Genomic DNA, 17,161 nt, shown 5'->3' with positions numbered 1-17,161 from the left:
ATTGGTATAATAAAAATACACAACAAACATTGCATTTAGCTTCTTAGCAACAATTTTAATTAGGGAAGCATAGTCCCTACACTTAGGAAAAACATATAAAAATCAATATAAATTAATGTATCCAGTTCAGTGCAAAACACTCATCATATTCAGAGCAAAGAAAGGGAATATAAATAAGCAAAGTTTAATTCAAAGAAGGTTAGAATGTTTGAATTTAAAGTATCATGGCTTTTATCTCTCTAAATTTGACTCTGAAGTGCCAACCCTGGGGACAAATGAGGTGCTCCAAGCCTCAATTACAAGACGGATATCTTCTTCGTACATGCTCCTAGACAAAGGTATCCTCAGAAGAGGTATCCTTGAACAGCCAGGACCCAGAAACATGTTTATGGGAACACTTGACAATAGGGAATATTTGGCTATAGGGTCAGGGCCTAAGGAACAGACAACTAGCCCAAGTTGATGATTTTCTACTACGTTTGGATGAAGTCAACTCTGACCACATCAAATTATCATCTTGCCACTGTGGCAATGCAAGGGAGTAGAGTCACTCTCAGTTTGATTTGGAAAATCTTCCTGATTTCCTTCTCTATACCTAAGGTTTTGTGAATAAGACAACCTTTGAGGGGATTTGGTAGTACGCAGTTAAGAATATGTTCTAAGAACATGTTTCATATACCAGGCAGGAAAGCAATTGCTGGTCACTTGCTGGAACACGATGCATCTCAAATTGATGCATCCATCAGTCAGAAGACAGTACAATGATTTAGGTAAAATTAAAGTGTCCAGTTTCCTTTTTTTTTTTTTTTTTTTGGCTACACAACATGCTAATACAACAAAAACATGGAAAAACTACACAAAAAGTTATGGACTTAGATATGTCTAACAACATCTAATCTAGTAAAATGCACCATCTGCCAGTATAACCTCAATTATTTACAATTATTTCTGATTAGGTTCCAAACAGTCTGAAGGACCTCTTCTCTAGAGGGGCTGGCATCCACCAAGTGACAGCTGGGGTTCTCCATCCGCTGGTAGGACACTTCTACCCTGGGAAACAGGTGAAAAAGAAAAGAGTTGGCCTCATTTTAAAACAGCTATTCCACGGTAAAATGACAACTAATATAGTTTATGGATGATAGTTAATGGTAATATTGTAATATTTTGCAGCAATGACAAGAAAATATTTTTTTCAATACTAAGGGAGAACTATAGGAGGATATAAGGAGGCGTGGGATTTTTCCTTTTGGGGTAATGAAAATGTTATAAAATTAACTGAAGTGATGACCGCACAACTGTATGATGAAAATGAGAGCCACTGAGTATACACTTTGAATGGACTGTACAAGGCAGGGAATCCAGTAGTGGATGAGGGACTATGGATAACAGGGCAAATATGAGAACATTTTCTCCTGAACAATAACAAATATGTAATTCTAACATAGGGTGTTAATAATTGGGTGGGTCAGGGGAAAAATACACCAAATGTAAGATATGGGCTATAGTTAGCAGGAATATTTTGATAATGCTCTTTCATAGTTTGTAACAAATGTTTCACAACAATACAAGATTTTGATGGTGGGGAGATCTATGGGAGCTTTGTGTGATGAGATGCATGCTTGTTTTGTAAACTGACAAATTTTACTATACATTTATTGTTTATGTTTGTTCATGTATGAATGAGATATACTTCAATAAAACTTTACTTTAAAAAAGATTTTTATCCCCACTGTCCATGGGTGAAAAAACAGTTACTCATGTTAATGGTATTTTCCTACCATAATATAAACAGCTCCCAGCTGATTTACGTCAGTGCTCCCCTTACCAGCTAGCATTGCCCACAGAAAATACTTGATATTTTTTTTCATAATGAGTAAATTAATGATCAGGTTTGACAGCTAGCATTTACTGAATACATATTATCTTCCAAACATTAGCACTCTGTATGAGTCTTGTCATTTAATACTCAGAAGAGTCATTCCCATTTTTCAGAAGCAGCAGTTAAGGCTCAGAAAGATAAAAATAATTTGGTCAGTGTGCGAATCTGACTTGATTTTTCTCCACATTCTGTGCACTGAACGATTTTCAAACAAGTGGGAGGTCATTAGCATATATACTGTATTCACTTATGGCTATCCTAAGTCTCCTTTTAGGGTTAGTTAGCCTTCAAATTGCATGGGATGACTATTTTCTTATTTCATTATGATAGTGCATTGTCACTTTAAAATAGGAACTCTAGCACTAGATACTCTGGGTATGAAACTCTGCTAGCTATAAGACCTTGTCAAGTTTCTTAATCTCTTTGTGCCTCCATTTACTTATCTGTAAAATGAGGATGGAACTAGTACCTATCATATAAGTTTGTAAAGAGGTTTAAGTGAATTAATACGAGTAAATTGCTTAACATGGATCTTTGCATAGCAAAGCTCTTCTTGTTCTTATTTATGTTATCTGCCATTTGCTAATTCATATGAACTATTTCTGTTTTAGCTTTTAAAAACAGTATTATAGAACTGATACTGATACTGATACTGAACTGATACTCAGCTGTGAAGTAGTAAGACCTTCTAAACTCTTTATTGCTATTGCCATTGTGTTGCCTTGTTCTCTAGCGATAACCAAAGCATTGTATTCAAAATCAGAAAGTCTTGATATTAATTCCAGTTTCATTATTTAATAGCTGCATGAATTTAGACAAATTTACTCTTTAAGTCTCAGTTTTGTAAACTGTAATATTTTCTTTGTGGGGATATTTTAAAGATTTAATGTCCTAAGTTAAATACCTGTCACATGCCAGCCTTACAAGTTCTTATTAGGTGAAAGTTATTAGGCGTTTACTACGTATCTATTACTCTTGCCTTTTCTTTCACTATCAGGGAAAGGTGTGTCTAAAGAGCTTTTTTCTTGCTCAGGTCCACACTGTTTCTAGCACAGCCAGGGCTAGAAACAAGGTCTGATCCCCAAATACTCAATCCTTTCAAAGCAGCAATGCTATCTCCCTAGGGTAACAATCACATCTGAAGTAGCTGAAGTAATTAGAAGATGCCTCTAGCATTTAATAAATGGAAACAATTTCATTTCAGCAGCACTTCAGACCAGGAGCACCCTTCCACCCACATCACATCAAGGACACATACTTTTGACGAAATACACTGTTGGCCTCAAGTTCAGCTTCTTCTTTGGTCTTCTCCATGCCCCGGCCCTCTATTCTCTTCATTCTCTCCACAGGATTCACAGTGAGCAGCAGGACGAGGTCTGGCTTGAGCAGGTCCTTTGGCCACTGGTATATACTGTGATGGGCTGGGGGCAGGTGCTGGAGACCACCACTTACCTCAGTTGCTATGGCATAGGTGGCTGTGCTGTGCCAATATCTGATGTGAGAAAAAAGCAAACAAAGAATCAGTTCTCCTTCTCTGGAAGAAGTCAAGCAGGACCTGAAAATCAGTTAAAGAACCAGGGCTGGCTCTGCTGAAGTGTTCTTAGGGTACAGGTAAATTAAAAAGAACATCATATAGTAATGTTGTAGACTTTTCTCAAAGCTACATTTGTGAAGTTATCACTTACTGTGAGATTTACCACTGTAATTTTTGGGCCTTTCAAAATGCTTTCCTCTAAAATGAAGATGATAAAATGAAGATGACAGGAGCTGATTTGTAGTTCATTTGTTTTTAATCTTCTGTCTTAGCCAAATAAAAATCTATCAAGCCCGTGTCAGTTTCTACATTATTTTAAAATTGAAATTGCCAAAGAAATACAAATTCTGGGAACTCTCTTTTATTTCATTGTATCTGGATTCCAGATACATTATTTCATTGTATCTGGATTCCAGATCATTTATTCCAATTAAACTCTCCAATTATTCCAGATCAACTCTCCAATTATTTCATTGTGAGTGCAAATCAGGTTGAGAGATAGATATATCTTGAGTAACAACATGAATGTCTTGCTATGCAAAGTTAGCCATCATTTTGATTACCTGTTTTTAAAAATTCTTTGTGGGGAGAAAAAGAAAATCTTCATCATTAAGGAAAATCAAATCAACTGTATTATACAATGTCTAGTAGCACTCCACTGCCTACAGTTTAGTTTCCTTGGTCAGATACACAATGCCTTTCTTGATCTGCACCCAGATACTTATTCACCTAGGTCTTTCTTTACACATTTTCTGCTAGCTAGAGTAATATGTATTTTCAGCAGGAAAAATTCCTATTTATCCTTAGGTATCCAACTCACAAGACGTTCCAGGCAGAACTGTTGCCTCCTCTATGTTCTAAAATCTCCTATATGGGATTCTATTGAAGAACTTCAGTTTACTAGAGGGCACTGTTTACAAGCATGATATCTTCTGTTTCTATACTGGATAATTAGGTCCTTAAATAGAAAATAATTTCTAATCATATCTGTATTCCAAAACCCTAAAACAATGTCTGGTACATAATAGGTTTGCAATAAATGTTCTTTGGATGCATATATGACTGAATGAATGAACAAACGACCCAATTGGAACCGTTTTATTTTCAGCATAGCTTATTATACTCTTGCCCTGTTCATGTCATAATCCAATTTTAAGTGACTAAATGCAAAAATCCAGATCCAAAAATCAAAGGCCCATCACCTGCAACAAATATTTATGATATAATTATATATATATTCCAATGCAGACAGGTATTCATGGTTCCTATTTCTCTTTATTTTCAATTTACCAGCCTTTAATTCTTCGAAATCTAAAATTCTTAATATTTTTAGGTTTGAATCACATTTCATAATGAAAAGGATATACTGGCATCCACAGAACAAATATACTGTGTGATCTGAGCTCTGTATTGTTTACCAGAATGACATTTGATATCATTCTATTAATAGGCGCTATGGGATGGCAGAGAAAAGGCAGTGAGCTGGATTCCACTTCTGCCATTTATTTGCTTTTTTGACATGGCTAAGTTCCTTAAGCCAATAAAGTTTCAAAATAGAAATCATCCAAGTTTTATTTCCCTTACATAGTGTTTGCAAAAACATACAAGCACTTTAAAAAAATTCTACAGCATTGTCATTAGAAAACATTGTGCAATTCTTATTGGAAAAGGCTATAAATAACTAAAGCTGCATCATATCCACTTGTAATAGCATAATACAGAGAGCCCGGAACATGGCAAAAGTAAAAATTAAATTAGCTTGAGAGTTGATCCATCCTAATACCTTCTATCCTTCAAAGGCCTTGTCCACCTCTAAAAAGTATGTTCTGAGAGCTTTGAGCCAATTCCTTTGAATTCTATCTGGACACAGTCCTATGTTTCAGTCATCTGAGGCTTATCATTTAAAAACTTGTACTTTCACTTTCCCCATCAGTTGTGTTTTGTCTCCCAAGCTCACCAAACGCATACAGGGTCTAGGTTTTCTTTTACTTGGCACCCAAACAACAATTTGTGCTGTACTATACACATGTTCAGTAGTCACTGAATTAAATACTCAACAGCGAGAACAGAGGCTGTTATCATCTTAATTTTAAAAGTCTTCTTTTTTTTAATGTTAGAAAAACCCTCAGCAAGAATAGAGTTTTAAAGGCAATGGGGGTGATTAAGTTGCCACCCTTAACCAAAACCACCTTCAAAGATTATTCTGTCTCCTTTATTTGCAGGTAGATGATGGTGTTGTCTAAAATGAATTTCATTAAAATCTTTAAACAGGAACAAAAACCACCCAGACAACAAATAACTGCTCTTCTTTTTAAATCTGACAAGGTGATATTGTATCTCTTTAAAGAACTAAATTGCAGACAATTCACAGACACAAAGAAGGAAAATCAAGGGAAGAATTAGGCTGCTGTTTGCTATAGATAGAATTCTCTCACTGACAACACTGATGTTCATTTTAAATAATCATACCCTTTGGCCATCAATTTCAGACTCTTTTCACTATTTAGTATTCTCCAAACTTGCCATCAGGGAAATCACATTAATTCAAATCGAATGCAATTTTCTGACACATTATACCTAGCTTGTATAATGATATTTTATATTTTAATAGTGATTTGCTATTTTCAAAGCACTTTCACATATATAAACTCATTCGCCATTCATCAAAAGTCTTAAATGTGGAAGGGATGGAATTATGAATATCTCCATTTAACAGTTTAGGAAACTGAGAGACAGAAAGGATAAGCAACCATCCTGCATTTAGAGGGCAGTGCTGGCATCAGTATTTTGAGACATACTAGAAAATGATGTGCCTTGTAGGAGCATTTTAGACTTTCTTCTTGAATTAAAGGGGACTGTATCATAAAAGATCTCAAGTATGGTAGCATCTGGCACTGTATATATAGGGCAGAAACATTATCCTAGCAAAGATGTCCCACAAAGGAAGGCAAGTCCTTACTTATTCTTCTCAGTAGTTCCTTCTATAATTCTTCATAACTTGTCAACTTTGAAATAACTTTATTTATCATCCTCTAGAGCTTCGACTACAACAACATTCATCTAACTAATTCTATTCTCATTCTTACTCCCCACCACAAATTTTGTTTTCTACATACAATCAGGGTAATCTCTTTATGGAATATTTCAGACATTCAGAAGCATATACAAAGAAAGACATTATTTCAAGAGAGGAGTAGAACCCTATTTGCAGATACAGCAAATGAGTTTTTAACTGATCATCTTACCCAGTAGGAATAAGTGGAAAAGCTAGAAGAGTTGAAACTAAAAGATCCATAACACAAGATGTTGACAAGTATATGAGTGAATTTTCAAGCACTGCTGCAGGGGACAGAGGTGGGGCTATACACTGTTCCAGTCACTTTAGAAAACATTTTGGAAGACCATCTGTGGTGGTTTCAAACTGTAGGCACTCCAGAACATTGCATTCTTAAAAGCTAATTCATATAAAAGGATCCATATGGAAAAAACAAATCTTAGTTCTTCACCTCTAATATTTGCTGCATTCCCACTCTTCTGAGAAAATGCAAGAGTATTGCTCTGACAGATGACAAATGTCCTGAGAGATGTAGAGCTGGCAACCCAAACCTAATGGCTACCAGTTAACACACAAGCTGGAATAAATTACCTGTGTCTTATTCTGACATTTCTCTTCATACAATAAATATGGTAAAGATTTAGGACACTTGGAGTTACTGATAATTAAATTGTTTGGAAAAACTGCAGAAATGTTATAAACAATAAAAAATTGTTAAAAGGAGTAATAAAAACATTAAAATGTAAAAAAAAAAGCTAATTCATTCCTATGGGTAGGAACTCATTATAAGTAGGCTAATCTTTTAATGAGGCTACTTCAGTTAAGGTATGACCCTCCTCTTTCAGGAAGGGCCTTATCTTAATCTTTTTTCTGGAGTGCTTTATAAATGCAATGAATACAGCGAGAGCTAGAGGGAAGCCATGAGAGCAAGAAGTTGAAATCAATGTGTCTTAGTTTGCTAAAAGCTGCTTGGAGCAGTATGCCAGATATGGATTGGTTTTTACAATGGGAATTTGTTCATTAAAAGCTTACAGTTCTGAGGCTGAGAAAAATGTTCAAATAAGGCATCAGGCAAAGATCTTTCCCTGAAGGTCAGCTGCTTGCAATCCTGGGCGTCTGCCATGTGGCAGGGCACAATGGTGGCTCTGCTGGTGCCTGCCTTCTCCTCCAGGCTGTGTTGCTTTCAGCTTCTTGCTCTTCATGGGCCTTCTCTCTCAACCTCTTGGGGTTTCTCTCTGTCTCTACAGCTTTTTTATCTCCATGTCTGAACTTTTATTCTTTCATTTATAAAGGACTCCAGTAAGAGGATTAAGACCCACCCCTTGGTCAAGCCTTACTGAAGTAATCTAATCAAAAGGGAGATTCCTTAACTGAATCTAATCAAGAGATCTCATTTACAGTAGGTTTATCTGCACTGGAATGGAATAGCTTTAAGAACAGCTGGGATCTCCTCCACTTCAAACTGTCACACAATGAAACCCAGAAAAGAAGGGAGAAACCAGCAGACACTGCCATGTGTCTTGCCATGTGAATGAAGAGCTCAGGCTCTGCAGCAGCCAGTCTTCAGGAAGACAGCAATGCCTTGATGATGCATTGATCTGGACATTTTCTCAATCTCAAACTGTAAGCTAATAAATCGTCATTGTTTAAGCCAACCCATTTTATGATAGCCTCACACATGATCTGTCCCCTGCCTTTCTCTTCCCATTCATCCAGGAAGCCACTCTGCTTCCTACACACAGGTCTTTTTCTATTCCTTGAATATACTGATGGACTCTGTCTCTAGGACTTTGTTCTTGTTGATCCTTTATGCACAATGCTTTCCTTTCCCCATAATATTCACATGGCTGGATCTTTCTGGTCATTCAGAGAGCAGGTCAATGATACCTTCTCAAAGAGGCCCTTCCTAAACTATATCTCATGGTGTCCCATTCTCTATCATCTTACTTTGATTTATTCTCCCCATAATATTTATTGTTCTCTGAAATTATCATATGTTTTTAATATACTTGTTTATCATGGCAGATGGAGTTCAGTGCCATGTCAGTTGGTCCTACTTTGGAGTTTGTGTTCCTGAGTGTGATGGAGTTGAACTCATGTGATCTTTGTTTGCAAGCCTCTCCTGTTACTTTTACTGGGGTTTGGTGTATGCTCAGGGGACCTGAATCTCTGGACTGACCATGTGATAGCCAGAACCTGAGCCTCAACAGACCTGTAACTCCTACCCTCTTGTTTATTGGACTCACTCCAGCCAGGTAACAGGGAGGTGAAAAAGCTCAACCACCACACCAGGGACCCAAGAGTACTTACAGCTGCAAGCAGGAGAATTGCATCCATCATCTATGTGGAATCTAAGCCCCCTCTCAATATAGAGGTGGAGTAGACATCACCATCCCAGGGTCCACAGGATGGAGGAATAGAGTATGGATTAGAGTGGACCTTACTGATATTCTATTCTGGAACTATTGTGATTAGTAATGGAAGAAAATGTGGCAGTGATGTGGAGAAAGTGGCCATGGGAGCTTCTGAGGCTAGGGAGAAGGAAGAAGAGATATGATGTGGGGGCATTTTCAGGACTTGGAGTTGTCCTGGATGGTACTGCAGGGACAGGTGCTGGACATTGTATGTCCTGCCATGGCCCACTGGGTGGACTGGGAGAGAGTGTAAACTACAATGTAAACCACTATCCATGTGGTGCAGTAGTGCTCCAAAACATATTCACCAAATGCAATGAATGTGCCACGATGATGAAAGAGGGTGTTGATGTAGAAGGAGTAGGGTGAGGGGGATGGAGGCTATACAGGGACCTCATATTTTTTTAATTTAACATTAAAAACAATAAAGACAAATATATATATATATATATATATATATATATATATATACACTTGTTTATTACCTTCTTTTTAGTATGTCTTTTTCCATGAAAGCAGAACTTTGCTTATCTCATTTACTACTGAATCCCCTGAATTATGAACACTGCATGTCCTGTAAATTTTTTTTAATAAATCAGTGAAAAAAAGAATCACTGAAAGTATACATTTGTGAAGCTGAGAGACTTTAATTAATATCCCCAGTATGCTATTTCTAGCTCAGTCACTGTGGCAACTTACTTAATCTTTCTAAGACTTATGTTTCTCATCAGTAAATTGGGATAATATTTATTATTCACCTAGTAAAGCTGTTGTTTTGGAGATCAGTATAATGTATGTAATGCTCTTAGAAATATGCAAGACAATGCTGTAGGTAATTAATAAATCACATACATTATTCCCATTACTATTATAATGCAGGTTTACTTAATAAAGATGATTGTGCATTTTCATATATGTGCACATACACACACTTATCTGCTAGGTGCAAGGAAAAAAATACCTTATTCAAGCCATCCTTTTCCATACCTGTCTACAATCACAGGAGAGTGTATAGATTCCTTAGCTATTTCAGAAGCCACAATATAGTTTCCCAAAGAGTAAAAAGCTCTTCTAATGATAGTTGGTTCATCATCAAAGATCTTCCTCCACTGGCCAAGGCAAGAGGGTGGTGACTTTAAGAGGACAGCATTCAGTGAATCTGAAACTGACCGCGTCACCGTGGTTTTACCTGCAGGTCATACACAAGATGTAGAACAGGTTAATCATAGCCATCCTCTTACTCTCAAAAGTAAATATCAACTTGGAAAGATCAGAGAAATTATTTCAACCTCTAAATTCAACGAGTTGGTTAAATAATAGGATTCTTTACTAAAAAGTTGCAACCCATGGAAACTTAGGATTCCTCTGGTTGGTATTAGAATGCTTTGGAAAAAAACCATATAGCCCTTTTTGTTTTCAGGTGAAGAATAAACTCTGGGGTCTGGGAGTCCCGGCTCCTTGTTATAAATTCCACTTTCTCTCTCATACCTGTCTCAGTTTCTTCATGTAAGTTACTTTTCGTCCCAGGCACAATCTTTTGCCCACTCTTTTACCACCCTCACCCACCCTTTGGGCATTTTTCTCTTTCATTCCATCTATTTGTGACCTGTCTTTAAGGTATAACCCAAATATGACATCTCCAGTTCAGCAGTGACTGACCCACCCCACCTTCTGTCCTGACTTCTTCCTTCTATACATTGCTTCCTGCTTCTCTTCAATGTCTTTTCCATTTCCAAACCTGGTTCTATCACTCTGTCTTGCTTGTGCTCCCCTTTGGACTTGACCTTTAGAACTTGTGTATCTGGCTTCAGATGCCAGGTTCTCCCTGAAAGGTGTGATTCAGTTTTGCCTCATTTTCTGACTCCACTTTGCACACCTCAGGGGGTGCACTTGTGCTAGCTATCTCTCAGGTCCTATTTCATACCTCTTAGCTGCCTCCTGAAACATAGGAGATGTGGCAATGCCTGGACACTCTGGGACACTGTTTTCTTGCTTCTCTGAGCTCCTACTGTTTAGACTTTTTTTTTTTTTTTAACTTTTTCTTATTCATTGATTGTTTCCATTAGATTTTTTCCCTGGGGTTCTCTAAATAGGTCACACCAGTAAGCACCATTTTTGTATCTATTGTGAGCCTTGCATTAACAGCATGTTATGCTTCCAATCTTCACAACCACATTCTGCTAATAAAGACTGGAATCAAGATCCAAGCAGGTGGTAGATGGAAACCGTAGTTTAAGTTTCTTTCATAGCTTCATGCTATCTCCTTGCAAATTTTGTAAATGTGCATGCATGTGTTGAAGCTATTTTTTCTTCATTGCTTTTATAATCCCACAGAATCTAAATCCATCCTAAGTGCAAAATAAATGATCAACAAAACACACAGCCTGAAGGATTAAGATGATTCAGTATCACTCTGCAACTGAACATAGATAGATGATAGCTAGAGAGAGAGAGAAAGAGAGACAGACAGAGAGAGAGACAGAGAGAGATGGTCGATAGGTAGATAGACAATAGATGATGTGACTGGGCTATAGCATCGTTTTGTGCAATAAAGTGATGATAGGTGGTCTTCATGAAGTCCAAAGATACAGCCTTTACTATTCAATCATTTAGATGGGCCCAGGACAGTAGAAATGAGATGTCTTCCTATGCCATATTCTATCCATTGGATGTACACGAAAAGCACTTACATGGAAATTTCCATTCCCATTTTTAAAAAGACTGTGCCCTTCAGGTTGACACAAAAAAGAGAAACTCCTTGTGCTGGACCACATGATGCTATTGTTCTCTAAGATTAATCTTCTCCTCTGGTGTCTCTTGCTGCCACAACAACAATTCTCTCTCATGTTTGGGTCCAAGTCAATGCAGGCTGAGAAATGCATTGTGTTTCAAATCTATCTGGCAGCTCAAAAGGCTTTTGTTCTCCCACTTCCTTCTTCCAAGTTTCACTCCAAGTATCACTTGGGCCTCTGGACTAGCAGCTTATAGTCTCTGCCTTGGCCATTGCTGCTTCTTTGGTCTGGAGGCCCTCTCCTCCCTTTTGACACCTGACCACCTCCTCCTACACATTTTTAAAACCCAATTCCAGAAGCTCTCCCTGACCATGTACTCCATCTGCTACCTCTCCCCCACTGAAGTTCAAGTAAGCATCCGTCCTATGTTCTGCCTGAGCACCCAAGACCTCTTCTCCCACACCTCACATCATTTTATGCTGAAGTTAGTTGTTAGAGAGCAAGGAAACTTCTTCATCTTTGTTTCTCCAGTGCCTGGCTAGCTCAGGGCCAGGCACATGGTAGCGTCTCATGTAAGGCTTACTGAATTGAACTCTGTGGAAACTCGTTTTACAAGACTTGCCTATTTCTGTAAGCAATCAGCCAATATTGGCAGCTGACTTGGCCCAGTGGTTAGGACGTTCTTCTACCACATGGGAGGTCTGTGGTTCAAACCCCGGGCCTCCTTGACCCATGTGGAGCTGGCCCATGCACAGTGCTGATGCGCGCAAGGAGTACCGTGCAGTGTAGGGGAGCCCCACGCGCAAGGAGTGCGCGCTGTAAGGAGAGCCGCCCAGCGTGAAAGTGCAGCCTGCCCAGGAAGAGTCCTGCACACACGGAGAGCTGACACAACAAGATGATGCAACAAAAAAGAAATACAGATTCCCGTGTCACTGACAACAACAGAAGCGGACAAAGAAGACATAGCAAATAGACACAGAGAACAGACAATGGGGGGGATAAATAAATAAATTTTTAAAAAACACAAAACTTCCTTATTAAAAAAGTCAGCCAGTATCATTTCTATAGGTCAAAAATAACATTCTCTTACCAGTCGCATCCAGTCCTTCTATGACAATAACTGGGTACTTTCCTTTGTGGACCTTCTTCGGGCATTGGTCGATCAGGTCAAGGACTGCTCGGGCTTCAGGAATAAAGGACGTACACTGTAAAACAGCAATGACTACCTATCAGCAAAGACTAATTATCCTTTTCTTTAAGAAGCCACATCTAAATTGCTGAGAAGAAGATTGTCTAAAGAGTAACAGCATCTTTGGGACGTATGCCTCCATTACAATCTAGGCTAATGGGGTAAAAGTTACATTTGGCACCGTTCTAGGCATGTAGAGTCCCTAGTATTTTTAATCTGGAAATGCCATATTAACATTGGTAATTGAGACACCAAAAGGTTGTCGTTTTGCCTGGACCTCTTAGCCTGAAAACCTCATTGAGCAGCTTCCAGTAAAGGTGGAGGATCAGGTCAGACTCAGAACTGCAGTGCAATAGATCACAGGCAGTAAACTTATATGGCCCTGCCTGGCCCAGTGTTTCACAAATGTGGGAAATTTAGGTTCCCTAAGAAAGTAGTGTGCATCTTGTCCTCTCCTAACCCTCCTCCCCCAGGGGACTGAGAAGAGTTGCCAAGCACTGCAATCACAATGCAAGCATAGCTGTGTCTCCCTGGGAATTCATTATATTACATCATTGCTTACTCACAGTAGCTTGAGTGTTGCATATTTATGTGCTTATTCTGAGCCAGACAAAATGCTTTACCTCGCCAGTTATCATGATACCTCACAAGGGACAGACTATCATGAGTCCCACCTCACAGATTAAAGAAACTGAGGCAAAGACTGTTTAAGAAACTTGCTGAAAGTGACCCAGTTTATAAATGCCAGAGTTTGAATTCCAACCCAAGGAGCTGAACCTGTGCTCTTAACCTCAATGCAACACTGTCCATAGGGCACTTGTCAAATGTCTAAGAGCTATAATGCATCTTCTGGAGGCCAAGTCTAGACATCCCCAGGCTCTGTCTGTGCTATGGTCAGAAATAACCTTAAATCTCATCCGTGGAGCACCCTGTGGTATGTCAGATGTTTCATTAACTGTAATCATTCCTAACAACACTGCAAGATAGTTATTTTACAGGTGAAAGGGGGAAATAACACCGAGCTTTAGAGAAGTTGAGTAAATTGCATAAGGTCTGCAACCAGTAAGTGATAGATTAGATTTAGGTCTAAGCTTCTTCTACTCCCAAACTCATGCCTTTTCCTCCCACCAGCTCCTTTAATGATGTCCATCGGCAAATAAAATGTTTTCTTAGATGTTATCTCCCACACGGACTCCCCCCCACACTCAAAGCTGGCCTCCTTGCTACTTCCCTAACCCTTTCAACAGGCATTTATAGCAAGCCTCGCTCACTCAAGTTTTATATCATTTTCCCACATCGAGTTGGAAGCTCCTTGCAGCCAAGAATCTTAAGTGTTTAATCCCGAGCCTGATATGTGGTGGACCCATACCAACTGGTTTTTCGAAAGAATAAACCACCCAAGCAAAAAAAGATCTTTCCAGGCCAGCCCCCAGGAAAGCACAAAGTTTAGTGTCCAGTGCTCCGGTCTGGAGGGTATAGGTACCACCGTGGGTGCTGAGAAGGGCCACTCTTACCGCCTCCAGAACGGCGCGGGCTGCTTCCCGGTGGGGGAAGACCGCCGAGCTGGGCAGGTCCGGCAAGACCGGGTGCAGCGCGGGCTCTCGGGCGGGCATCACTCGCGAGCAGCCCACCTGCAGCCACCGGCCGTCCCGCAGCTCCCACAGCCGCTGCCACAGCTGGCCGTGCGGGTCGGTCTCGAAGTCGCTCAGGTGCGGATGAGGCGCCTCCCCGCACGCTCCCAGCAGCTCGTCCAGGGCGCGCCTGGTGTCGGGGTGGTCGCTGGGGTCCCGGAGCAGAATGCAGTGCTGCGCGCTCCCGGGCTGGCCGTCCGGGCGGTAGGACAGCAGCCTGGTCACTTGGCAGTGCTGGAACCTGCAGCCGCGCAGCTGGAGCAGCAGGCGCTGGTGCAGCTTGGCCGCGCGCACCCGGGCCGCGCAGCCGGCTTCCGGCGCCACCGGCAAGCACAGCGAGTAGCTGCGCCCAGGAGGACCCAGGATCGCGGCCAGGCCGGGGGTCCGGCACGCTCCCCCTGGGGGCTCCGAGTTGCCGTGGGGATCGACGCCCAGAGTGAAGTGAGCCAAACTGCTGTCGGGGAGCTCGAGGGCGAAGCAGCGGTCGGGAGCCATGGTCCCCGCGCAGGCCCCGCGCCGCGGGCGCAACTGCCGAGAGAGGCGCGCGAGCAGGAGCTGGGCGGGCCGCCGGCGGGCGAAGGCCATGGGGACGCCTCTTAGTGAGCCCCGCGGCTGACCGCGCCTCGGAGACGAAACCCGGCGGTGGGCGGGGAGGGAGGCGCTGTCAGGAAACGAAAGCGAGACTAGTCCCGCAGGCCGGCGGCTGGGGTTCGCGGGTTTGGGGTGCCCTCCGCCCGCCTTCCCCTCCTCCCCGTAGGAGTCGCGCGGTAAACAGTCGGCTGCCGCGGCGGAAACTCTCTGCCCCCCAGAACCCTGCGACCTGGCCAGGTGAAGCGTTGGAATCTGCCTGCGGCGCTGGTCCCGCTGGAGCTGACACCTGGCAGGGGTTCCGCTTGAGCAGGCCGGAATAAAGGTCTGGGTGCTCGGCCCAGCGGCGGGCCCATTTCTGTGTATTTGGAAGTGACAGGTAGAGAAGGAAAGTCCACCGTAGAATCTGGGTGCGTGTGAGAGAGTGCTCTGCCTTTTAGATTCGAGGGTCCCTGTGTAACCATCTTCATTGCATTCATTGCAAATTCCTTACCCCATGGCATGACTTATAAGCTCCTGCGGAGAATTTGGTGGATTCCCTGTCCTCAGCTCACAACTCTTAACCTTTTCCTGACCCTCACTGCTCAGTTTCCAGTCCTATTGAGCTGCATTTTCACTTGCCAAAATAGGTAGAGCTCTCCATTCACCTTTGCACATGATTTTCCTCTTCTCGGAATCACCCTCTCCGTTTGGCTGAGTTTCAAACTGAGCTATGTCACCCAGATTAGCACCTCTAAATTGAATATCATAAATTTAAAGTTTCTTACCTTCCCAGGCAATGAGGCATATAGCATATAGAGCCTGATAATATGCTTTGCTTGCCAGAAGTCAAGCATTAACAGTATTGCTCCTTTGTATGGCACCGTTATCCTTATATCCTTATATAGTATAATCCTTTTAATAAGTTCTTGGTTTAATTTGTTAGTATTTTGTTGAGGAAATTTGCGTCTATATTCATAAGAGAAATTTGTCAGTAGTTTTGTTTTCGTGTGATGTTTTCATCTGGCTTTGGTATAAGAGTAATGCTAGCTTCATAAAATGAGGTATGAGTTACCTCTTCAATTTTTTGGAAGAATTTGAGAAGAGTTGGTGTTACTTCTTTAAATGCTTGGTAGAATTCACCCGTTAGCCTTCTAGTCCTGGAATTTTCTTTTTTAGGAAGTTTTGGATCACTGATTTAAACTCTTGTTATAGGTCCGTTGAGATCTATTTCTTCTTGAATCAGTTTAGGTAAATTGTGTGCTTTTAGGAGTTTGTCCATTTCATCTAGATTATTGGGTCTGTTTGGGTACAATTACTCTTAGTACTGTTTTGATTTCCTTTTGATATCTTAAAGATCAGTACCAAGGTACAAACTTTCCCTTCTGAGTTCATTAATGGTATCTTCTCTCTTTTTTGTTATCATCAATCTAGTTAAACTTTTGTCAAGTTTATTGATGTCTTCAAAGAACCAACTTTTCTTTCTTTGATCCAATTGTTCATCTGTTCTATATTTCATTTATTTCCATTTACCTTTATTGTTTCCTTCCTTCTGTTAACTTTAGGTTTTGTTTGTTTTTCTTTTCTAGTTCTTCATGGTGTATAGTTAGATCATTGATTTGAGATCTTTCTTCTTTTTAAATGAAAACCTTTTTAAATTTCCCTCTCAGTACTGCTTTCATTGCATCCCATAAATTTTGGTAGGATGTGCTTCAATTTCATTTGCCTGAAAGAATTTTCTGATTTCCCTTTTGATTTTTCCTCAACCTATTGTTTGTTTGAGTGCATTGTGTAACTTCTGCATATTTGTGAATTTTCCAGTTTTCCTTCTGTTATCGATTTCTAGAGCTATTCAATTGAGGTCAGAGAAGACACTTTGTAGAATTTCAATGTTTTGTAAATTTAATGAGATGTGAGGTTTTTTTTAACCTAACATTCTATCTTGGGGAATGACTCGTGTGCACTTGAGAATAATGTGTATTCTGCTGTTTTGGGGTGAAGTGTTCTGCATATGTCTGTTAGTTCTAGTTGGTTTATAGTATTGTTCAAGTCATGTGTTTCCTTATTGGTCTTCTGTCAATATGTTCTATCCATTATTGAACATGGTATGTTTAGGTCTCCAAATGCTTTTATATAACTGCTTTTTTCCTTTCCTTTCTG

The 17,161-nt window shown here is 40.5% G+C and overlaps 2 protein-coding genes across 2 annotated transcripts in view; one reads left to right on the top strand and one right to left on the bottom strand.

Annotated features, from left to right (window-relative positions):
- Nucleotides 1–789: 789 nt before the first annotated feature.
- Nucleotides 790–15,434, bottom strand: CMPK2 (cytidine/uridine monophosphate kinase 2). Its single transcript, XM_004448256.5, has 5 exons — nt 14,318–15,434; nt 12,705–12,819; nt 9,870–10,071; nt 3,138–3,371; nt 790–1,050 (listed from the first exon to the last, which is right to left on the bottom strand). The coding sequence occupies exons 1-5, from the start codon at nt 15,017–15,019 to the stop codon at nt 933–935; spliced, it is 1,371 nt and encodes a 456-aa protein (XP_004448313.1). The 5' UTR covers nt 15,020–15,434; the 3' UTR covers nt 790–932.
- Nucleotides 14,765–17,161, top strand: part of RSAD2 (radical S-adenosyl methionine domain containing 2) — a 36,328-nt gene continuing 33,931 nt past the window's right edge. The window contains exon 1 of the mRNA XM_004448254.4: nt 14,765–14,875. The gene's annotated coding sequence lies outside the window, so the exon portion shown is untranslated. The remainder of the gene's footprint in view (nt 14,876–17,161) is intronic.

This window comes from Dasypus novemcinctus, chromosome 25, assembly GCF_030445035.2.
Source record: "Dasypus novemcinctus isolate mDasNov1 chromosome 25, mDasNov1.1.hap2, whole genome shotgun sequence".
Taxonomy (NCBI): domain Eukaryota; kingdom Metazoa; phylum Chordata; class Mammalia; order Cingulata; family Dasypodidae; genus Dasypus; species Dasypus novemcinctus.
Note: the sequence above shows the minus strand (reverse complement) of the source record. Positions and strands in the feature narration are given on the sequence as shown.